The following is a 17,694-nucleotide window of genomic DNA, read 5'->3' as shown; positions in this document are numbered from 1 at the left end:
GGGTGGGGCCGGTATAGGGTGCTCGGGAGCACTGTGCATCATTATTCTTAATCTAAGACTATACTAATTCCCTTGCAACATAAAAAAAATATTTTAAGTACCTAGTAAACTATGGGCCTGATTCAAATTTTTACACACACCCATTGGTTTACATCCAAATTCAATTTGGGGGTTCCTGCAATATCACTTGCAGTCCCCTCTTAACCTCAGCATGATTGACATGCTGTGGCATTTGGGGGTAACAACATCACCTTTTAGGTGTGACAGATATACTGTCTACTCCAGGCATGTCCAACCTTGGCCCTCCAGCTGTTGTGAAACTACACATCCCAGCATGCTACCCAATAGTTTTAGCAGTCCCTGATAGCAAAACTGTGGCAAGGCATGATGGGACTTGTAGTTTCAAAACAGCTGGAGGGCCAAGGTTGGACATGCCTGGTCTACACTGTTGGATGCAGGCGTTAGCTCTATGAGAATATCCCAACACAAGTGTTCTACTGAATCCCTTACTCACAAAGGGTTATTTTATAAACGTCAGCAACACATAGTTATCATAGCAGGATTAGGGTCTTTAGGAAAGTTACTATACATAGATAGATACAGAACTCACAGCCTTGATTAGACGACTAGAAATGGGCATCCGTGTGTTCTAATGCAATTACTCCCTTATTCCTTGCTATCTATTAAGAGCACATGAGACCTTAACAGGACATGTTTTCTGTGCTTTTCTGTGTTTTCATACCATATAGACCATAGACAATATTTCACCAGTAGAACTAAAAAAGGTTTGTTCACACAGAAAACCTGTGTAATACCCCTTTCACATCGCACTTTTAAAATGGTATATTGCCTTTTTTTTCCATTTTAAAACGTTTAAGGCTGCAATGTGAAAGTGCCAAAGTTGATTTACCGGTTAAAGTTAACCTGTATTTCAACACAGTTAAAAAGCAGAGTCCTACATGTTTTAAAGCCGTTTTTTTGGCAGTTTGAACAGCTCTATTTCAATGGCTTTAAACGTGTCCCTTGGGGGTTAAACGGGTTGAATGTTTGAATGGTATTAAATGATTTTTAAAACGGTTTTCACCTGCAATGTGAAAGGTCTCAAGGCTCAGACCCGTTTTAAAGTCCCATTTAAGAATACCGCGTCATTACCCATTTCTGCAATGTGAAAGCAGTATTACATATCTAAAGGCCCATACACACTTAACGATTTTCACCTGAAAATCGGTCAAAACAGCCGTTTTGAGCGATTTTCCGCTGAAAATCGCCTAGTGTGTATGGCCCACCGATGGAAGACTAGCGATGATGCGCGCTCCCGCATCATCGCTAGCAAAGTCTCCCATCTGCTGGTTTTACCAGCATGCCAGCGATGATGGCTGCTTTCTCAGCCATCATCGCTGAGTGTGTACAGCAGCCAGGCTGAAAGCTGAGCTGCTTTCAGCCCGACTGCCGCCCTGCGCCCTCCCCCAGCTCCCGCCCCCGGCTCTCCCGCGCTGTTGATGGAGCATACTCACCGGCTCCTGCGTCCTGCCCCGCTCTGCCGCTGCCATATACACCGCTCTGCCTTCTCCCACGCTGGCGCCGGCCTGCAGCTCTGCTCCCCCGGCCTCACATCCCTGCGTGATGCCCCGCCCCCTGCACTGTGTGGAGCATACACTGCCCACCAATGATTTTTCTAAAAGCAGTAATATATACATGACTGACACATGCCAGCCATGTATATATTACTGTCACCACTGCCCGCCAACGATAAATATAAGGCAGTAATATATGCATGGATGGCACATGCCAGTCCTGTATATATTTCTGTCACCACTGCCCACCAACGATAAATATAAGGCAGTAATATATGCATGGATGGCACATGCCAGTCATGTATATATTACTGTCACCACTGCCCACCAATGATAATTATAAGGCAGTAATATATACATGGATGGCACATGCCAGTCATGTATATATTACTGTCACCACTGCCCACCAATGATAATTATAAGGCAGTAATATATACATGGATGGCACATGCCAGTCATGTATATATTACTGTCACCACTGCCCACCAATGATATATATGGAAGTAATATATACATGGATGGCACATGCCAGTCCTGTATATATTTCTGTCACCACTGCCCACCAATGATATATATGGCAGTAATATATACATGGATGGCACATGCCAGTCCTGTATATATTTCTGTCACCACTGCCCACCAATGATAAATATAAGGCAGTAATATATGCATGGATGGCACATGCCAGCCATGTATATATTACTGTCACCACTGCCCACCAATGATAATTATAAGGCAGTAATATATACATGGATGGCACATGGAAGTCCTGTATATATTTCTGTCACCACTGCCCACCAATGATATATATGGCAGTAATATATACATGGATGGCACATGCCAGCCATGTATATATTACTGTCACCACTGCCCACCAACAATATTTATAAGGCTGTAATACAGATGGGGCCGCTCTTCCCCTTGCCGCCAGCTTGCCATATTGCTGTAGCTGGCAGGAGATGGCGGACGGTGGGACGAGTGTCTCGTTGCTGAGAATGTGGCACGCGAGTGTCTCCTGCGTGCACGCCCCATTCTGGCAGACAATGTGGGACGGCACAATGGGAGCTGCTCCGATGCGGCCCCATCTGTATATACATTGCTGGCACAGGCCACTGCCCACCAATGTATATTTTTATGGTGGCAATGTATACATTGCAGCCAGCACTGCCACCAATATACATTGTGTTATGGTGGTAACGTATACATTGCTAGCGCAGGCAAATGGATTTCTCCCTATGTACAAGGCTGCAAATAATCGTTGCCATACACATGAGCGGGATTTTGCCTGACCGAGGAGGCGTTTACCTGATCGCTGGGCTCCGAAAATACGCAGCCCAGCGATCAGTTCTGAATCAGGCCTCAAGAACAGGAATGCACAGAATAATATGGCCGCTGTTCCCACCCTTGGAATTCAAACCCACCCATTATGTAAATAGGCTTATACTGAAAGATTTTCAGCAAAGTCTTTCGCCTCCTGAAAATCTTTTGCTCTTTGGGGAAAATAGCTCAGTGTGTATGCACTACTTTGGTGAAAGATAAATCTATCAGAGATTTTGGCAAAGTCTTTTGAAATGAAAGTCTACAAGTGTGTATGGGCCTTAAGACCTGAGTCAGAGGTGAATAGTGTTGCATCCACAGTTGTATCCATTTTAGAGTCTGATTAGATGCAAAGGCAAGTTTAACCTGATGTTCTAGCATGCGCCTGAATGAGACGCTCACTTTCCTTGTCTCTGCATGCTATACCACCGCTGGTGATTCTTGGCACGCCACCATCTGCTGCACCATCAACACTTGCTCCAGCTCTATGGCAGGTGCAGTTTCTCATTGAAAACAGCTGTACCCCAGAGAATGTAGCCACTGTCACTGACACACCAACGACACTCCCATAACACACCCACAAAACAGGTTTTTTTTTTGCATTTACTAATTACTTAATAAACCATCAGCTTTCCATTATATTTCAGATACCATCCTGATTGCAACAGCTCAGGGTAGCTCCTGCACCAACTGGGTTTTCAGAATATTTTGTGCATGTGCAGTATCAAGTAATCGCTCAACTATGTGAGCATCAGCATTGCATGCTGTGCAACAAATGAGTGTGGTTATTGGGAAAGTTGCGTGCTACTGTTAATTTACCCCTCAACCAAGTTGATTGAAAGTCAAACTATATGAAAATGTGAAAACTAAGAAAATAATTACATCAATGCCATTCATTTTTCTTTTCTTTCTTTAGTCCACGAATGAGAATGTCATTCACCGTGTTCTCTACACAAGCAACTAGAATTATGGAATTGACAGGAGACAGGTACAGTTCTGATTAATATGTAATGTGATGCTTTGATTGAGAACAACATTGATTACTGAGTTTGTGTGGTCATTTTGATACACAAATTGTTGATCTGTTATTTTGGTTTTACTCCTCAACTGTAGATTAGCCTAAAGGTCCATACACACTGAGCTACTATGCCCAGCGTGTATGGACAGCGATGACGGAGGGGGGAGGATGGCTTTGCATAGAGAAGCGCTATGCAAAGCCGTCCTGAAAGCCGCTCATCTGCTGGTATAACCAGCAGATGAATGGCTTTCCCGGCAATGTTTGGGAGCACGCAGCAGCATTCACCGCTCATCGCCGGGGCATACACACTGGGCGGCTTTGAGCTGACAGCCGCTCAAACCTGCTGTTTTGAGCAACTTTCAGCTCAAAGTCGTCCAGTGTGTATGGGCCTTAAATCGTTCTTACCAATAACCATCACTAGAGAGTAGAGCTCATCGTAGAACATCGGTTTTGCTGTGCCATCGATGGAGGGAAACCATCTGGTTCTCCCCCATCGATGGCAAAAGTATTTGACATCGGCCATAAACCATCGATGATTTTGAATCATCGATGGTCGATGGCAATCCCTACCTCTCTCCATTATGCCAGTGACAATCTGCAGCAAACCTTGAGTGGTTAGACGATCAGCTGTGAGTTTCTGATGCAAAAATTGCATGTTGAGTTTCTGCACAAATTATGGTAATTATGCAAATAGTAATTTTTGAAATTTTTAAATATTTCATCCAACAGCAATTACCTACACATTATGCATAAACACGAAGCAAACCTAATATAGAATGTTGTGTCCAACTGTATCACCCATCATAGTCTCTGTTATTTATTTATTTTTTAATTACCTTAATATGAAGATGTCATTATCTGCTAACTAAGGGCCTTATTCTAGTTCACTCTTAGGGGGAGATTCAATCGCCGTCGAGCATCTCCCGTGGGGGAGATGCTCGACGGGCCCTATTCAATGCTGTCTTCCCCGACAGCATTGAACAGGGTTTCCTGTCAGAACGAGCCCAACATCTCTAGCTGTCGGGCTCGTTCTGCCGAGAACAGCCGGGAAGTGACGAGCTGCCGGCTGCAGCTCGTCACTTCCCGGCCGCAACTCGCGGCCACGCCCCCTTCTCGCCGCTCGGCGGCCGGGACATTGAATCCCGACTGCCGAGCTCCAGGCGAGCTCACCGAGAACGGGACAGGGGCACGGCTGTCGCGCTAGCTCGACAGCCGTGCCCCTGACATTGAATACCCCCCTTAGAGGCAAATTCCTTCTCAAATGGACAAAACCATGTGCACTGAAGGTGGGGCAGATATAACATGTGCAGAGAGAATTAGATTTGGGTGAGGTTTTTCGGTACTTGTGAGTTATCCGGACGCCCGATTTCAAAATCGGGTCGGATCGGGCACATCGCATCGCATCGCTTGCGACCATCGGATGCGATGCGATGCGATGCGATGCGATGACCCGATTTTTCCATAGGAATCAATGTTAAAATGGACTGAGTCCATTTTAACATGGAATTCAATGGGAAAAAGGGGTCCTTTTCATACCCCTACTATCCAAGTGGGCATGGAGTTGGATATAAACCTGTGGCGAGCGTAGCGAGCCACCGAGCCCGAAGCGTGGCGAGCGTAGCGAGCCCCGCGAGGGGACACGGAATACCGTCCCCTCGCGGGGCTCGCTTCGCTCGCCACGCTTCGGGCTCGGTGGCTCGCTACGCTCGCCACAGGTTTATATCCAACTCCATGCCCACTTGGATAGTAGGGGTATGAAAAGGACCCCTTTTTCCATAGGAATCATTTTAACATTGATTCCTATGGAAAAATCGGGTCATCGCATCCGATGGTCGCATGCGATGCGATGCGATGCGATGCGATATCGCATCGCATCGTATCTGATTGTATGCCTTAACTTAAGGCATACAATCAAAAAATCGGGCGTCCAGATAACTCACAAGTACCGGTTTTTCTTCAAAGTGAGATCTATATTAAAGTGTAAAAATAAAGCAGTCAGTATTTACCCTGCACAGAAACAAAATAACTCACCCAAATCTAATTCTATCTGCACCTGTTACATCTGCCCCCTGCAGTGCACATGGTTTTGTCCTTCTAAGAAGGAATTTGCCTCTAAGAGTGAACTAGACTAAGGCCCTCAGTTAGCCATAAAATAATAACTTTTAAACATATTTTGAAGTTTTCTTACATCCTTCAAACCGGAACACAATAGTTAAAGAGTTATTGTGTCTTCTTATTTGGCTGATGCCACGTGGTTTGAATTTTTGTTCTAATGTTGTGTTTCACATTCAGAAAAGCCATTGTTAATAGGTTCCAGACACATGGAAATAGTGTTTGTACTTTTCATAGAGACTGCAGTTAAAAATACATATTTACCTATGTGAAATAAATGTCTAGCGATAATATCTGCATGATTTCATTGCAAATGTATTAAAACAAATATTTTAATCTAATTCCAAAAATTAGGGTGCACAAATTAGGGTAAATAGGATGTATAGGCCAATTTAAATCAGAAATAAATGTTCACCACTGCAAGAATGCTCATTTTTGAAAGATTAATATTTTAATTACCTTGTCCTGGATAGTTGATTCGGCATCACAGTGAACAGGGAGTTTCAGTAACATCTACTGTGCTTAAAATGAACAAATCATAAAATATATTATAATATAAGTACTCATCTATTTATAACATCTATATTCTGTATGTGTCTAGTGTCCATTTGTTTGTCTCCGAAACACTGCCATCTGTTGGCAGTGAATGAAACTACATCTCTTTCTCTCTCACACATGCACAAACACAGAGGCAATCACAAGGTAGCAGACTAGCTTTCTAAGCATTTGCTTCAAGCGGGCTTAGTAGTATATATACATGTCCAATGAAGAAGGCACACTGACAATACCAGAAATGGTGCTTGATTGGGCATAGCTGATGACATAGCAGCTACAAGCATCTAGCGCTTTCGGGGACACTCCCAGTCCTCAGGATGATAGCCCACAAAAATACATAGATACAAAGTGTGCCCCATCCCCACATAAATAGCAGAGTAATTGTTTACCTGTCCAGTCGCATGCCGCCGGCCGCCGACGCTCACAATACCGGAAGTCCTGCATTTCTCACTTCCTGATGTCCGCCAGTAATCTAGTCCCACACGCTGGGCTTGTGTTCCAGGGCCCGATTTCCGCGTGTCACCAGGTCAGTGGGAGGCGCTCCCATCGGTCTATTGCGGGCGAAATGCCGGAGACTACATACTGAACCTATATAATAATAAACAGATTAAATCAAAATTACATAAACATTGAACATAAAACAAAAAAAAAACAAAACAAAAATTAAGTATTAAATGGACTTCCACTATATAGCACTACTGTGGCTACAGATATATATACCATACCGCACAATAATGGTACAACATAACTGTTAAGGGAAAGGCAAATTTAGCCGAGGCTAAAGTCTTCCATAGCCCCCTCTTATGCGAACATATATGTTTGCTAAGGAGCAGGACCTCTTCTTTCATGACCGGGACATTTAAGGACACATCGCGATGTACCTTCGGTACATAGACGATGTGTTCTACATCTGAACTGGGGGTGAGGAGAGGTTCCTGCAATTAATGTCTGACATCAATACCAATAAATCTTTTATCAAATTCACCTTCAGCTATAGCGAGTCAGTAGCTAATTTTCTGGATGTAGCAGTTGAGGTGAAAGAGGGGATTATTTCTACAAGTAGGTACTCTAAGAGCACTGATAGGAATACCCTCCTTGTAGCGTCCGGTCATCATTTATGGGGATGCCCATAAAATGCTAGGCGTTCTCCTGCAGCTGACCACTGCCCGCCCACAGCCCTCCCTCCCCACAAAGAAGGGCCCGTTCGGTGCCGATGTTTTCACATGCGCAGAAATGCACATGCGCAAACCCCGACCATCGGGGCTGGAGCCACATTTAGATCGATACCAGCCCTAAAGTTCCAGCTGTAATAGTCCGCTATTAATGGCAGCCAGTAGGAATCCATGGAGGTACTTACTAGATTTAAATGAGGAATCCGTTTAAAGGCAAAATCTGGTTCTGCCTTTAAGTAATTGCCATTTTATTTCTCTGTGGAATTGTTCCCACATCCACAAATTGCCGGCTACATTTACATCTGGCACAAAGTGGTATAACTGACACCACATTCTTAACTTCATAACATACAGTAATAAGATCATCTAGGCATCAGCACAGTAATGGCTGCTTTCATCACTATATGGTTACAAGCTGGTTTTGCAATAAATTATTACAAATCATTTTATGACACATAGTTATAGGAGTATATATTTTGTAAGGGCTGTGCATTTCCTTTCTATAGACGTGCTACTCTGCTGTCTCCAAAAGCATTTCTGTAACACATCTCAGTGAAATGACTTGTCTTTTTTAATTCATTTTTATATTTTTAGAATCTGCGTTAGTAACTTCTTAGTAAGTCTCCATGAACTGAAATGTGCTTAGGAATAATGGAGGTCATTCTGGTTGACACGCAAAGCAGAAAAATTTTCAGCATTGCGTGTCCTTTAAACGCCGCCCACACGAACGCCTGCCCCTGCCTCACACACTGCGAATGTCCCTACATACATACAAGTGGATGTTTAGCATAAACATCCATTCGCAGCTTGCGTGCGGGGAGGACACTCTCTTGTGTCATATAGCTGCATGCTCCCTGTATGGGAAGAGGGCGGGCAGCTGACATCCGCTGATGTCAGCTGCCTGCCCCCCCCCCCCCCCTATTCATCAGCAAACTACCATGTAAATGCCCAGCATTTTCATGGGTATGCCCATGAAACGTTGGGCGTTCCCATGGGCAACACCCTGGCCAAACCGCCCCCACCCTCACTGTCTCGTGCCAACGGATCAGTGACTATCCAAGTCGCCGAGTCCGTTCACCCTGGGACCCTGCACATGCGCATACATCAGTAGGCACATGCGCAGACTGAAAACATCGCTCCCCCGTGCGAATGCGCAGGGGAGCGAATCATTGAGAATGACCCCCCTTAGGACAGCTTTAACAGTTTAGACAAAAAGATCTCTTGCAGTACATAAAGATCTAATCATGTTAAAGTTGTGTTTTTTAAATTATTTTAAAAGGTATTAAAGAAATGACTGTAGGTGATCCACATGGCTGTTTTTACACAAGTTTGGCAAAGGTGTACACGGCTCCCTATTGTCTGGGCTGGAATAAAATATACAGGGATCTAGGGCTAAATATAATCAAAGGCCTTTTGGGAAATGGGGAATGGGCATGGCCAGTGCAATGTGGGTGTGGCCAGTGTCAGGGCATATACACCCCCTGCACTATCAGCCCCAAATGTCTCCCTATGGGGCAGATGTATGAAGCATTGATAAGGTAGGAGAAGTGAGTTAGTGGAGAAGTTACCCATGGTTACCCATCAGCTGCTCTGTATATTTTATATTATGCAAATTATAGATGTTACTTCAGTGCTGATTGGTTGCCATGGACCACTTCTCCTCACTTATAACTGCTTCATAGATCTGCCCCTTAGTATGTAAAAATAGAACTGCATCAGCTTGTTAGGAAAAGTGTAATACTTATGAGCTTGGGAGTTGCTCATCATTATGCTGCCAAGGGCCTATTTTTTGTAGATCCTGGCGCTGTAGTCTTTTTCGACCCATTGTTAATCTGGTTCCCTGCCTATTGAAAAAACTCTTCATAAACGTTCATATCTGGTTATATACAGTACTGTAGAATTAGGTGGCTGTGTGAAATACATTCAGCATACTATACATAATGGTTACTATTGAAAAAGGGACACGCTGTTGGCTATTTTTTATAGGGGGACCCACTTCAGGGACCAGAATGCAATGCAGACTCCATTTTTATAGAAAGTGTACAAAATAGACCCCCTTATGGAGGTAGGGGTAAGAATCAGACTCTAATGCTGATGGTAAGAGTACAAAGGAAAATACATCTGATGGTTACTTTTTATTACAAATACCTGCTTTGTTGGCAAGCACAAAATATAGTAATTTCAGGAGGCTAGTACAGAGGTTTCTATACAGAGTGCAGAGTGCTGTAGCACCCTGTGGTGCCTTGTGACACTTGCAAGGGCAGGGCCGTAACTAGGGGGGGGGCTAGGGGGTCACGCGCACTGGGCGCTGGAGGGTGGGGGCGCTAGTGTGAGGTCCCGGGGATGGGCAGCGGGGGTCCGGGGACTGGTGGGTTAACTCCGGCTCCTACTAGCGCTGCCGGGCGGTGGGCGGGAAGCAGGTTCAGCCAATCAGCATCCGGCAAGTCTTTTCAAAGTCATTATCAGCGCTTCCTGCCGCCAGGCAAATAGCGCTAGGAGATGGAGTGAGTGAAGGCTGCCGCTACACCAGTCCCTGGACCCCTGGACGCTGCCTACCCCCGCTGGCTGCACACAGGTATGTTGGCAGCGGGGGTCCAGGGACTGGTGTAGCGGCAGCTTTCACATACACAGCCGCTCGCTATTTGCCTGGCGGCGGGAAGCGCTGATGATTTTGAAAAGACTTGCCGGACGCTGATTGGCTGAATTCAGCCAATCAGCGTCCGGCAAGTCTTTTCAAAATCTGCTTCCCACCCACCGCCCGGCAGCGCTAGGAGCCGGAGTTAACCCTCTCCAGTCCCCGGACCCCCGCTGCCTGTCCCCAAGGCAGTAATTTGGTGTTTTGTTGTTTTTTTTTGGGGGGGGGGGGGCGACCAAGTGACTGCTGACCCGGGCGTCGAAACACCTAGTTTCGGCCCTGGCAAGGGTACCTTGGATTGAGAGTTCACAACTAGGGTTGCAAATCCTGGGATCAGGATCCTGGAATTTGGCCCTAAATTTGCTTGGATATGAATCCCAGGATTGGAGTTTCTAATCCTGGGATTTAGGGATAAGACTGCGCATGCGCAGTCTAATGCTGAGCAGTGACTGAGCACTGAGCACACTACTAACGTGTGCTACTCCCTGTGCTTCTCTGTGTAGCGTCACCTCTGCTCCCAATAGCACTGCGCAGGCTCCCAGACTCACTGCCACTCCCACTGGCTGCACCACCACTCCCAGAAGCACCGCCTCCCCGATCCCGGCTACACCGCCAATCACATCTGCCCCACCCACGTGAGTAAATGTGTGGGGCGTGTATTTTATTAGGGAGGCCAATCCCGATAATCCTGGGATTGAGCATTCTTCAATACCGATTCCCGTGATATAAAAAATGCCCCCGGAAATGGCATCCATATTCATGACCAAGTCAAATTTTTATATTTGATATATAGTATGAGGCAAAATTAGTTATAAACTCTGTAGACAAAGCAGTCGAGTTTCCTGCATTTGGAGAAATCGCAGGGGTCAGTACACCCAGAGTGCAATGGATGAGCCTTGGAATCAGGTCTATTATTAATATATTATGTGGGCACCATTTACAGCAACATATTGTTCTTGTCCTAAATAATGACATTATAATAATTCATATAAATATTATTTACTGCCGCCACCACCCCTTATATGTTCACAAACAATTTTTACCATATAATATATATATTACTGTGCTTTTTTTCAGTTCTTTTTTGCTTTTATATTGAGATATTGACCAATTAGTAAACTAAGGAGTTATAAGATCGAATCCTCTGTTGATGCATACAGGATCATACTTGTCTACTTTTGAAAACTAGTTTCAAGGACATTATAGTTGGTAAAATGTTGCACACCGTGGCATTGAGGGGGCACGTCACGCTTCACCCAAAGGGCACATGTAGCCCCATATATGGGTGTTTATGCTTAAATGCTTGTTGCAAGTTATTTTTAGATAACATTGGGGCAGATGTATCAATCTGCCTATAACGTTTTCTTCTCCAGCATAACGTGGAGAAGCGGACACATGTTATAGGCAGATGTATTAACCCCCCATCCCCCCAAGCCGATAAGGAGAGCCATTATTCCCAGCGCTAACAGCTCTCCTTATCGGCTCCCCCGGCGTCCTGCGCATGCGCACTCCCCCCCCCCAGGCAGCTTTCTGGGCATGCGCGAGATTTCGCTAAAAACCACAAGATCTCCAGCGCAGCCCAAGCCAGAAGCAGGACTAGCGTTGTCCCCAGCTAGCCCTGAGCTAAGGAAGCGGCCGAGGCGAATTAACACCTGAGCGGCTGTTAATACATCGCCCCGGCCGCTAAACACTGGGGGGATTGCAGGGGACAGCCCCGCTGAGCGTAACTCGGCGGGCTGTCACTAGCGCACGTTAGGTGCGGTAGAGATACATTAGGTAACTCGTATTCCCCCCAGTTAAACAGCGTTAAGTGCATTTCTGCACTTAACGCTGTTTCATACATCTGACCTATTATTAACTATATTTTTATGCATCAATAATAATATTTCTGCCTGCAATATTGTATTTATTTATTTGCAACTATTTACTGAGATATTTATTTTCTTCTCACTCTGCATAATGTAAATTATGCCTATGTCATGAATTCCAAATGCAATTTAACCTTGTGTAAACTCTCATTCTATGATCTCTTGGTTAAAAACAGATTTTTAAATCATTATATTGTCCTTTTTGTGTGTTTAACTAAAGACGGGATGGGAACAAGTGGTTTTCTGCAGTCAAACTGTATGTTTCTGTTACTAATAAAACATTTCCCCCTCTGCTCACATTAAAGTACTTTAGCAGGCACTCAGATAAGAAGACTAGCGTTAAGTGGACTGCACATTGGGAGATTTGATGAGCGTTCTGAGAGATTCTAGATCACTCAGAGTGCTCAGCAAGATCGCTCAGCACACAGCGACGTGTCAGCGATGTGTGCTGAGCGATTTGTCAGGTTCATTGTTCTCCAGTGAGAACACTGTTCGGTGACAAACTAGGTTTATCCAGCATGCTGGATATTAATTGCTGGTGAGTGGGCCGCGCATTGCTATCGCTATGGCCCCTACACATGGAGCTATGTAGGGACATTTTTAAGCGCACTAGTTAGATCATTTAGAAAATGCACTAAAATTACCCCGTGTGTGGGCCCCATTAAACACACTTGTTCTCTACTTCCGGGGGATTAAAAATTGCTTGTTGTGTGTCAACAATAGGGACTGATTTTCCCAGATAGCAATCATAGTGATTGCAGCAAATCACTGCCCTTGCAAATTCCTTGGTGGTACCCTGGCTGCAGTAAATAATGTGCAAGATTTAATTTATGATGCAGGGCAACAGAGAATAAGAACTTTGAACAGGATTCGGGAGGGTATGCAACTCTGTGGTGGATTCACAACAATGCATACCTCCCAACAATGGAGTGATGGAAAGAGGGACATTGCACACGCCCAACATATTGGGGGTGTTGCCTAGCAGCAATGAGGCATAGCCTATACGTGCGATGCTTCAGTGAGCCCATGCCCCATTTTTGCCATTGTGGGGGCCTGGCTCTGTGAGCTGCTAGCCAGACCCCCAGCCCCTCTGGCTGTATGATGCACACAGCGTCTATTCTCTGGTGATAGGGGGGACTCCCAACTGCTCCCCCACCGAGGGACACTGCTGGTCCGGGTGGGATGCGGGGATGCCTCAAAAAGTGGGACATTCGTGCGAAAAGCAGGATAGTTGGGAGGTATGACAATGCCAAACAGTAAATTTCACCCATAAAATGAAAAGGAAGCTTACAGTGTCTGTAGATGTCATATCCAAATTTATGTAGGAAACTCTTTAAATTATACTCCATCCATCTCATGCTCGGAGAGAAATACTGTAGAAACAGGTGAGACTGTACAGTAAGTGTAGTAAATAAATCATAATAAAGTAAATAAATGTATGTAGAATAATATTAAGAAATTTTATGTGATACAGTAACAATAATAGTAACCGTGTATTCCTTGTTTACAGAGTCACCAACATAGAGACAGAAACCAATTCACTGATTAGTAAACTGAAACTAATAAGCATTGCTTGCTGATGATACAATATATATATATATATATATATATATATATATATGTGTGTGTTTATGTTAAGTGCTTTTTGATGTGACATATTGTAGTTATTAACAGAGCAAAACATTGGTATGTTGTTTTTATTTTCTTATTGGGCCAGATGTATCAAGTTCCGAAAAGTGGAGAGTGATGAACAACCGACCAATCAGCTCCTACCTGTCACTTTTTAAATCCAGCCTGTAAAATGACAGGTAGGAGCTGATTGGTTGCCTGTTGATTACTCTCCATTTTATCACTTTTTAAAGCTTGATACATCCGGCCCATTATTTTTATGTTAATATTCTAAAAAATAATATATCATGTCAAAATTGTACACTTTAAAAGTTCAAATCAAAATATGCACACTGCATAAAAAGCTTTAATTAATACATAGCAAATAGCATCGTCTGCCAAATCAATCCAGGCGAGTAGTGGCGGAAAATTTGGTGCAACTTCAACAAATATTTTTCCAGTCATTTAGCAGTGCAGTTGATACATAGAAACATCTGTGCACAAAAGTACAAAAAATGGTGTGCCAGATTCTGCATGTTGTGACTCAGATATTAGGTAACTTCTGTAGTCTCTAGAGTCCGGTGAATCAAGAGTCATACAAAAATATATTCTATATACTCATATGCAAGAAAATATTACACAACAATATTGGTAAATGATATCACATAGTGTTATCTCTAGCAATATATGCCACCTTCATACAGAGCTGGCATGAGATACTATGGTCTCCGATTCTATGGGTGTATGGCTATAGGCCAGATGTATTAAACTTAAAGCGTGATAAAATGGACAGTGATAAACAGGCAGCCAATCAGCTCCTAACTGTCATGTTACAGGCTGGGTTTAACAAATGACAGGTAGGAGCTTATTGGCTGTTTTTTTTTATCACTCTCCAATTTATCACTTTTTGAAGCTTGATACATCTGGCCCTAAGTGTGGGGGTGGGGGGTGGGGTGACTGAAATAAGGAATGCAAGCATATTGTGCGCACAAAACCTCTCATCATCTAAGGTGTAAATGATTCACACATGACATCCAGCATTTGAATACAAAGACAAGATGAAGAATAAAGTACAAATCCACCACAGCACTAAGAGGTGCCCATATGAAACACACAAAAAAGGAGGGAAATATACTGTCCTTTTTATTTTGGATAGAGTCCCTTAAGAAATTTTCAATACAATCCTATGGCCAGGATCTGAAAAATAAAGACTCCCTTTTTCATAGAAATGGGAGACCAGAGAAACAGGCAATAGGGCAGATCATTTTAAAGCAAAACAAAATAATTTAAAATGCACTCACAAAAGAACACAATAATAATAATAGCATAAAATCATACTTGCCTACTTTTGAAAAATAATTTCAGGGAGGTTATCATTGGTAGTATAGTTTTGCACAGTGCCCCATTGAGGGGGTGTGTCATGCTCCACCCAAAGGCAGTGTCTAGCTCCATACATGAAATTGTGAAAAGAGTTCGGGTGTGTACTGCTACATCTGAGAGGATTCTTAAAATGACTTATATCCAAATGTAGATGAGCCCCAAAGTAGTTAGTAAGAGCTACTATACTTGCTAAAGACACTGAAACTTGTCAGGGATTGTTCATCGATTGTTTTTTACACATGGTCCCATAGAAATGGCCACAAGAAATGCATGTAGCCATAGGGATCAATAGGGCAGATGTATTAAGCTTTAACAAGAGATAAATTCAAGGGTGATAAAGAGAGATAAATGTCCAGCCAATCAGCTGCTAACTGCTGTGTTTGAAAAAAGTCTTACTGACTTTTTTCAAACACGGCAGTTAGCAGCTGATTGGCTGGACGTTTATCTCTCTTTATCATCCTTGCATTTATCTCTTGTTAAGGTTTAATACATCTGCCCCACTGTGTTTTATCACCAATGATGGTAAATGGCGCTGGTGATTCAATGTAAATGTATCTCTCTCTCATTCCTTTTTTCCCCAAAAATGTAACAGCAACTTAATGCAGGCTAAATGAAATGAGGGAGATTGCTAGACTATTCAGAGAGAGAGGGAGATTGCTGCTATTTCAGGGAATCTCCTACAGAAAGCAGGAGGGTAGGCAATTGTGCATAAAATACAAAGAACCCAGGCAAAGCCGCTCATACGTCCAATGTTCAAGGATGGAATAAGTCACTGTAATTCTGGATAAAGCAGAGGACCTCCTCGTGAATGGGGTGACTACAGGTGGGTATTGAAGAGCAGAGCCACGCTTAATGCATTTCGGATCCTGCTGATCATTCCTCTGAAGCAGAAGGATGGGAGGATCAGCAGGATCCGAAAATGCGTTAAGTGTGACTCTGCTCTTCAGATCCAGGCCATAGGACTACATTGAAAATTTCTTAAGGGACTCGTTGTTCCTATAAAACGGACAATATCTTTTATTTTTTTTGTGGATTTGTACTTTTTTCTTCATCTTGAAATACAGAATGTCCTGGGGGCATGGTTGTAGGGTGTGGATCGTTAGGTTGACAAGTTTGACAGTCATAAGGTTGACCTCATTTGGTCGGCAGGCAGTAGGTCGACACATGAAAACGGTCGACATGCATTAGATTGACGTGGTCAAAATGTTGGCACAAGCAAAATTTAGACATGAACAAAGATCGGCATGACTTTTTTACGTATTTGGTGTCTATGTTGACCTTTTTCATTCCAACCTGTTGCTTGCATCGACCTTTTGACCATGTCGACTTAATGCATGTCAACCTTTTCCATGTGTCGACCTAATGCCTGTTGACAAATAATGGTTGACCAAATGACTGTTGACCTAGACATCCCATAGCTGTACATCCCTGGGGTCATAGCCATGTCTTATCCTGTACTTTGTTATATTTAAGAAGATGCATATACTGTATTCAAACATATGCAGATTTGTACATATTTTGTTTTGTTTCCACCCATAGTGGAATTAGGGAAGGGATATTCAGGGAGCTTTGTCATGTACAGTATGAGACACATATAACTCTGATAATTATTGTTAGTTTTTTAAAGTGTAGGAATACTACACAGTGGGCCTTATTCTGGTTGGAGCGGCCGGGCCGTACGCGTACGTCCTGGTGTTTTTCATGATCTGCGCATGTGCAGATACGCTAATGCGCCGGCGCGAACACTCCACAACGCTTACGGCCGGGTCTCAACGTGCGAAAAAACCTGTACGCGAGTGTACGGGTAATGGGGGCGGCATAGGGGCGTGTTGATGGAAGCGGCCAAAATAATGAGGGAAAATGGGCGTAAATATGGGCGTACACGGGGGTGTGCACCAAAAATGAGCGGTGCTACTACCGCACGATCGACTAAAGCAACGCTCATTTCGGACACAAAACAGGCGGCCGCCAACCGACATCTCAAACCACCCCTACAGATACCGCATGCCAGCGTGCGCCTGGGTTAGCTAATTTACGCGGATTACTACTCAAACACATACACCTGAATGTAATAAGCAATGCTGCAGTCTATTAAGTCAAAACCATGAATTCACTACCTGCAAGCCACACACAGCACTCTAACACATTGGAAGGTTATCTTTCTATACTTCTCTACATTTAAAGGTTTGTTTAATTTAAGGTAAGAATCTTTGTAAGACCTGCTTATATATGCTAAGGTAGGTATTTGTTAAACAGGTCGACACATTCACTACGTGCTTTCATCGACTTTACACAGTAGCACACTCAATCTACACAAGTCGACATGTGTCAACGTGTTCACTCTAATACAAACATAGGTTTTGTATTTATGATACAATAACATAAACCACATCTAACACCTACAAAGGATGTTTCAGCAATGTTTTAAGCCCATGGCCACTATTTTGCACATTAA

General features: G+C 43.7%; 1 protein-coding gene across 1 annotated transcript in view; it reads left to right on the top strand.

Annotated features, from left to right (window-relative positions):
- ANTXR2 (ANTXR cell adhesion molecule 2) overlaps positions 1 to 17,694 on the top strand; it is a 182,744-nt gene that overhangs the window by 24,581 nt on the left and 140,469 nt on the right. The window contains exon 4 of the mRNA XM_083175623.1: positions 3,808 to 3,879. Coding sequence (XP_083031749.1) covers positions 3,808 to 3,879 — 72 coding nt within the window. The remainder of the gene's footprint in view (positions 1 to 3,807; positions 3,880 to 17,694) is intronic.

This window comes from Crinia signifera, chromosome 1 (assembly GCF_055691185.1).
Source record: "Crinia signifera chromosome 1, ASM5569118v1, whole genome shotgun sequence".
Classification (NCBI taxonomy): Eukaryota; Metazoa; Chordata; class Amphibia; order Anura; family Myobatrachidae; genus Crinia; species Crinia signifera.
This window is presented reverse-complemented; position numbering and strand designations above follow the sequence as displayed.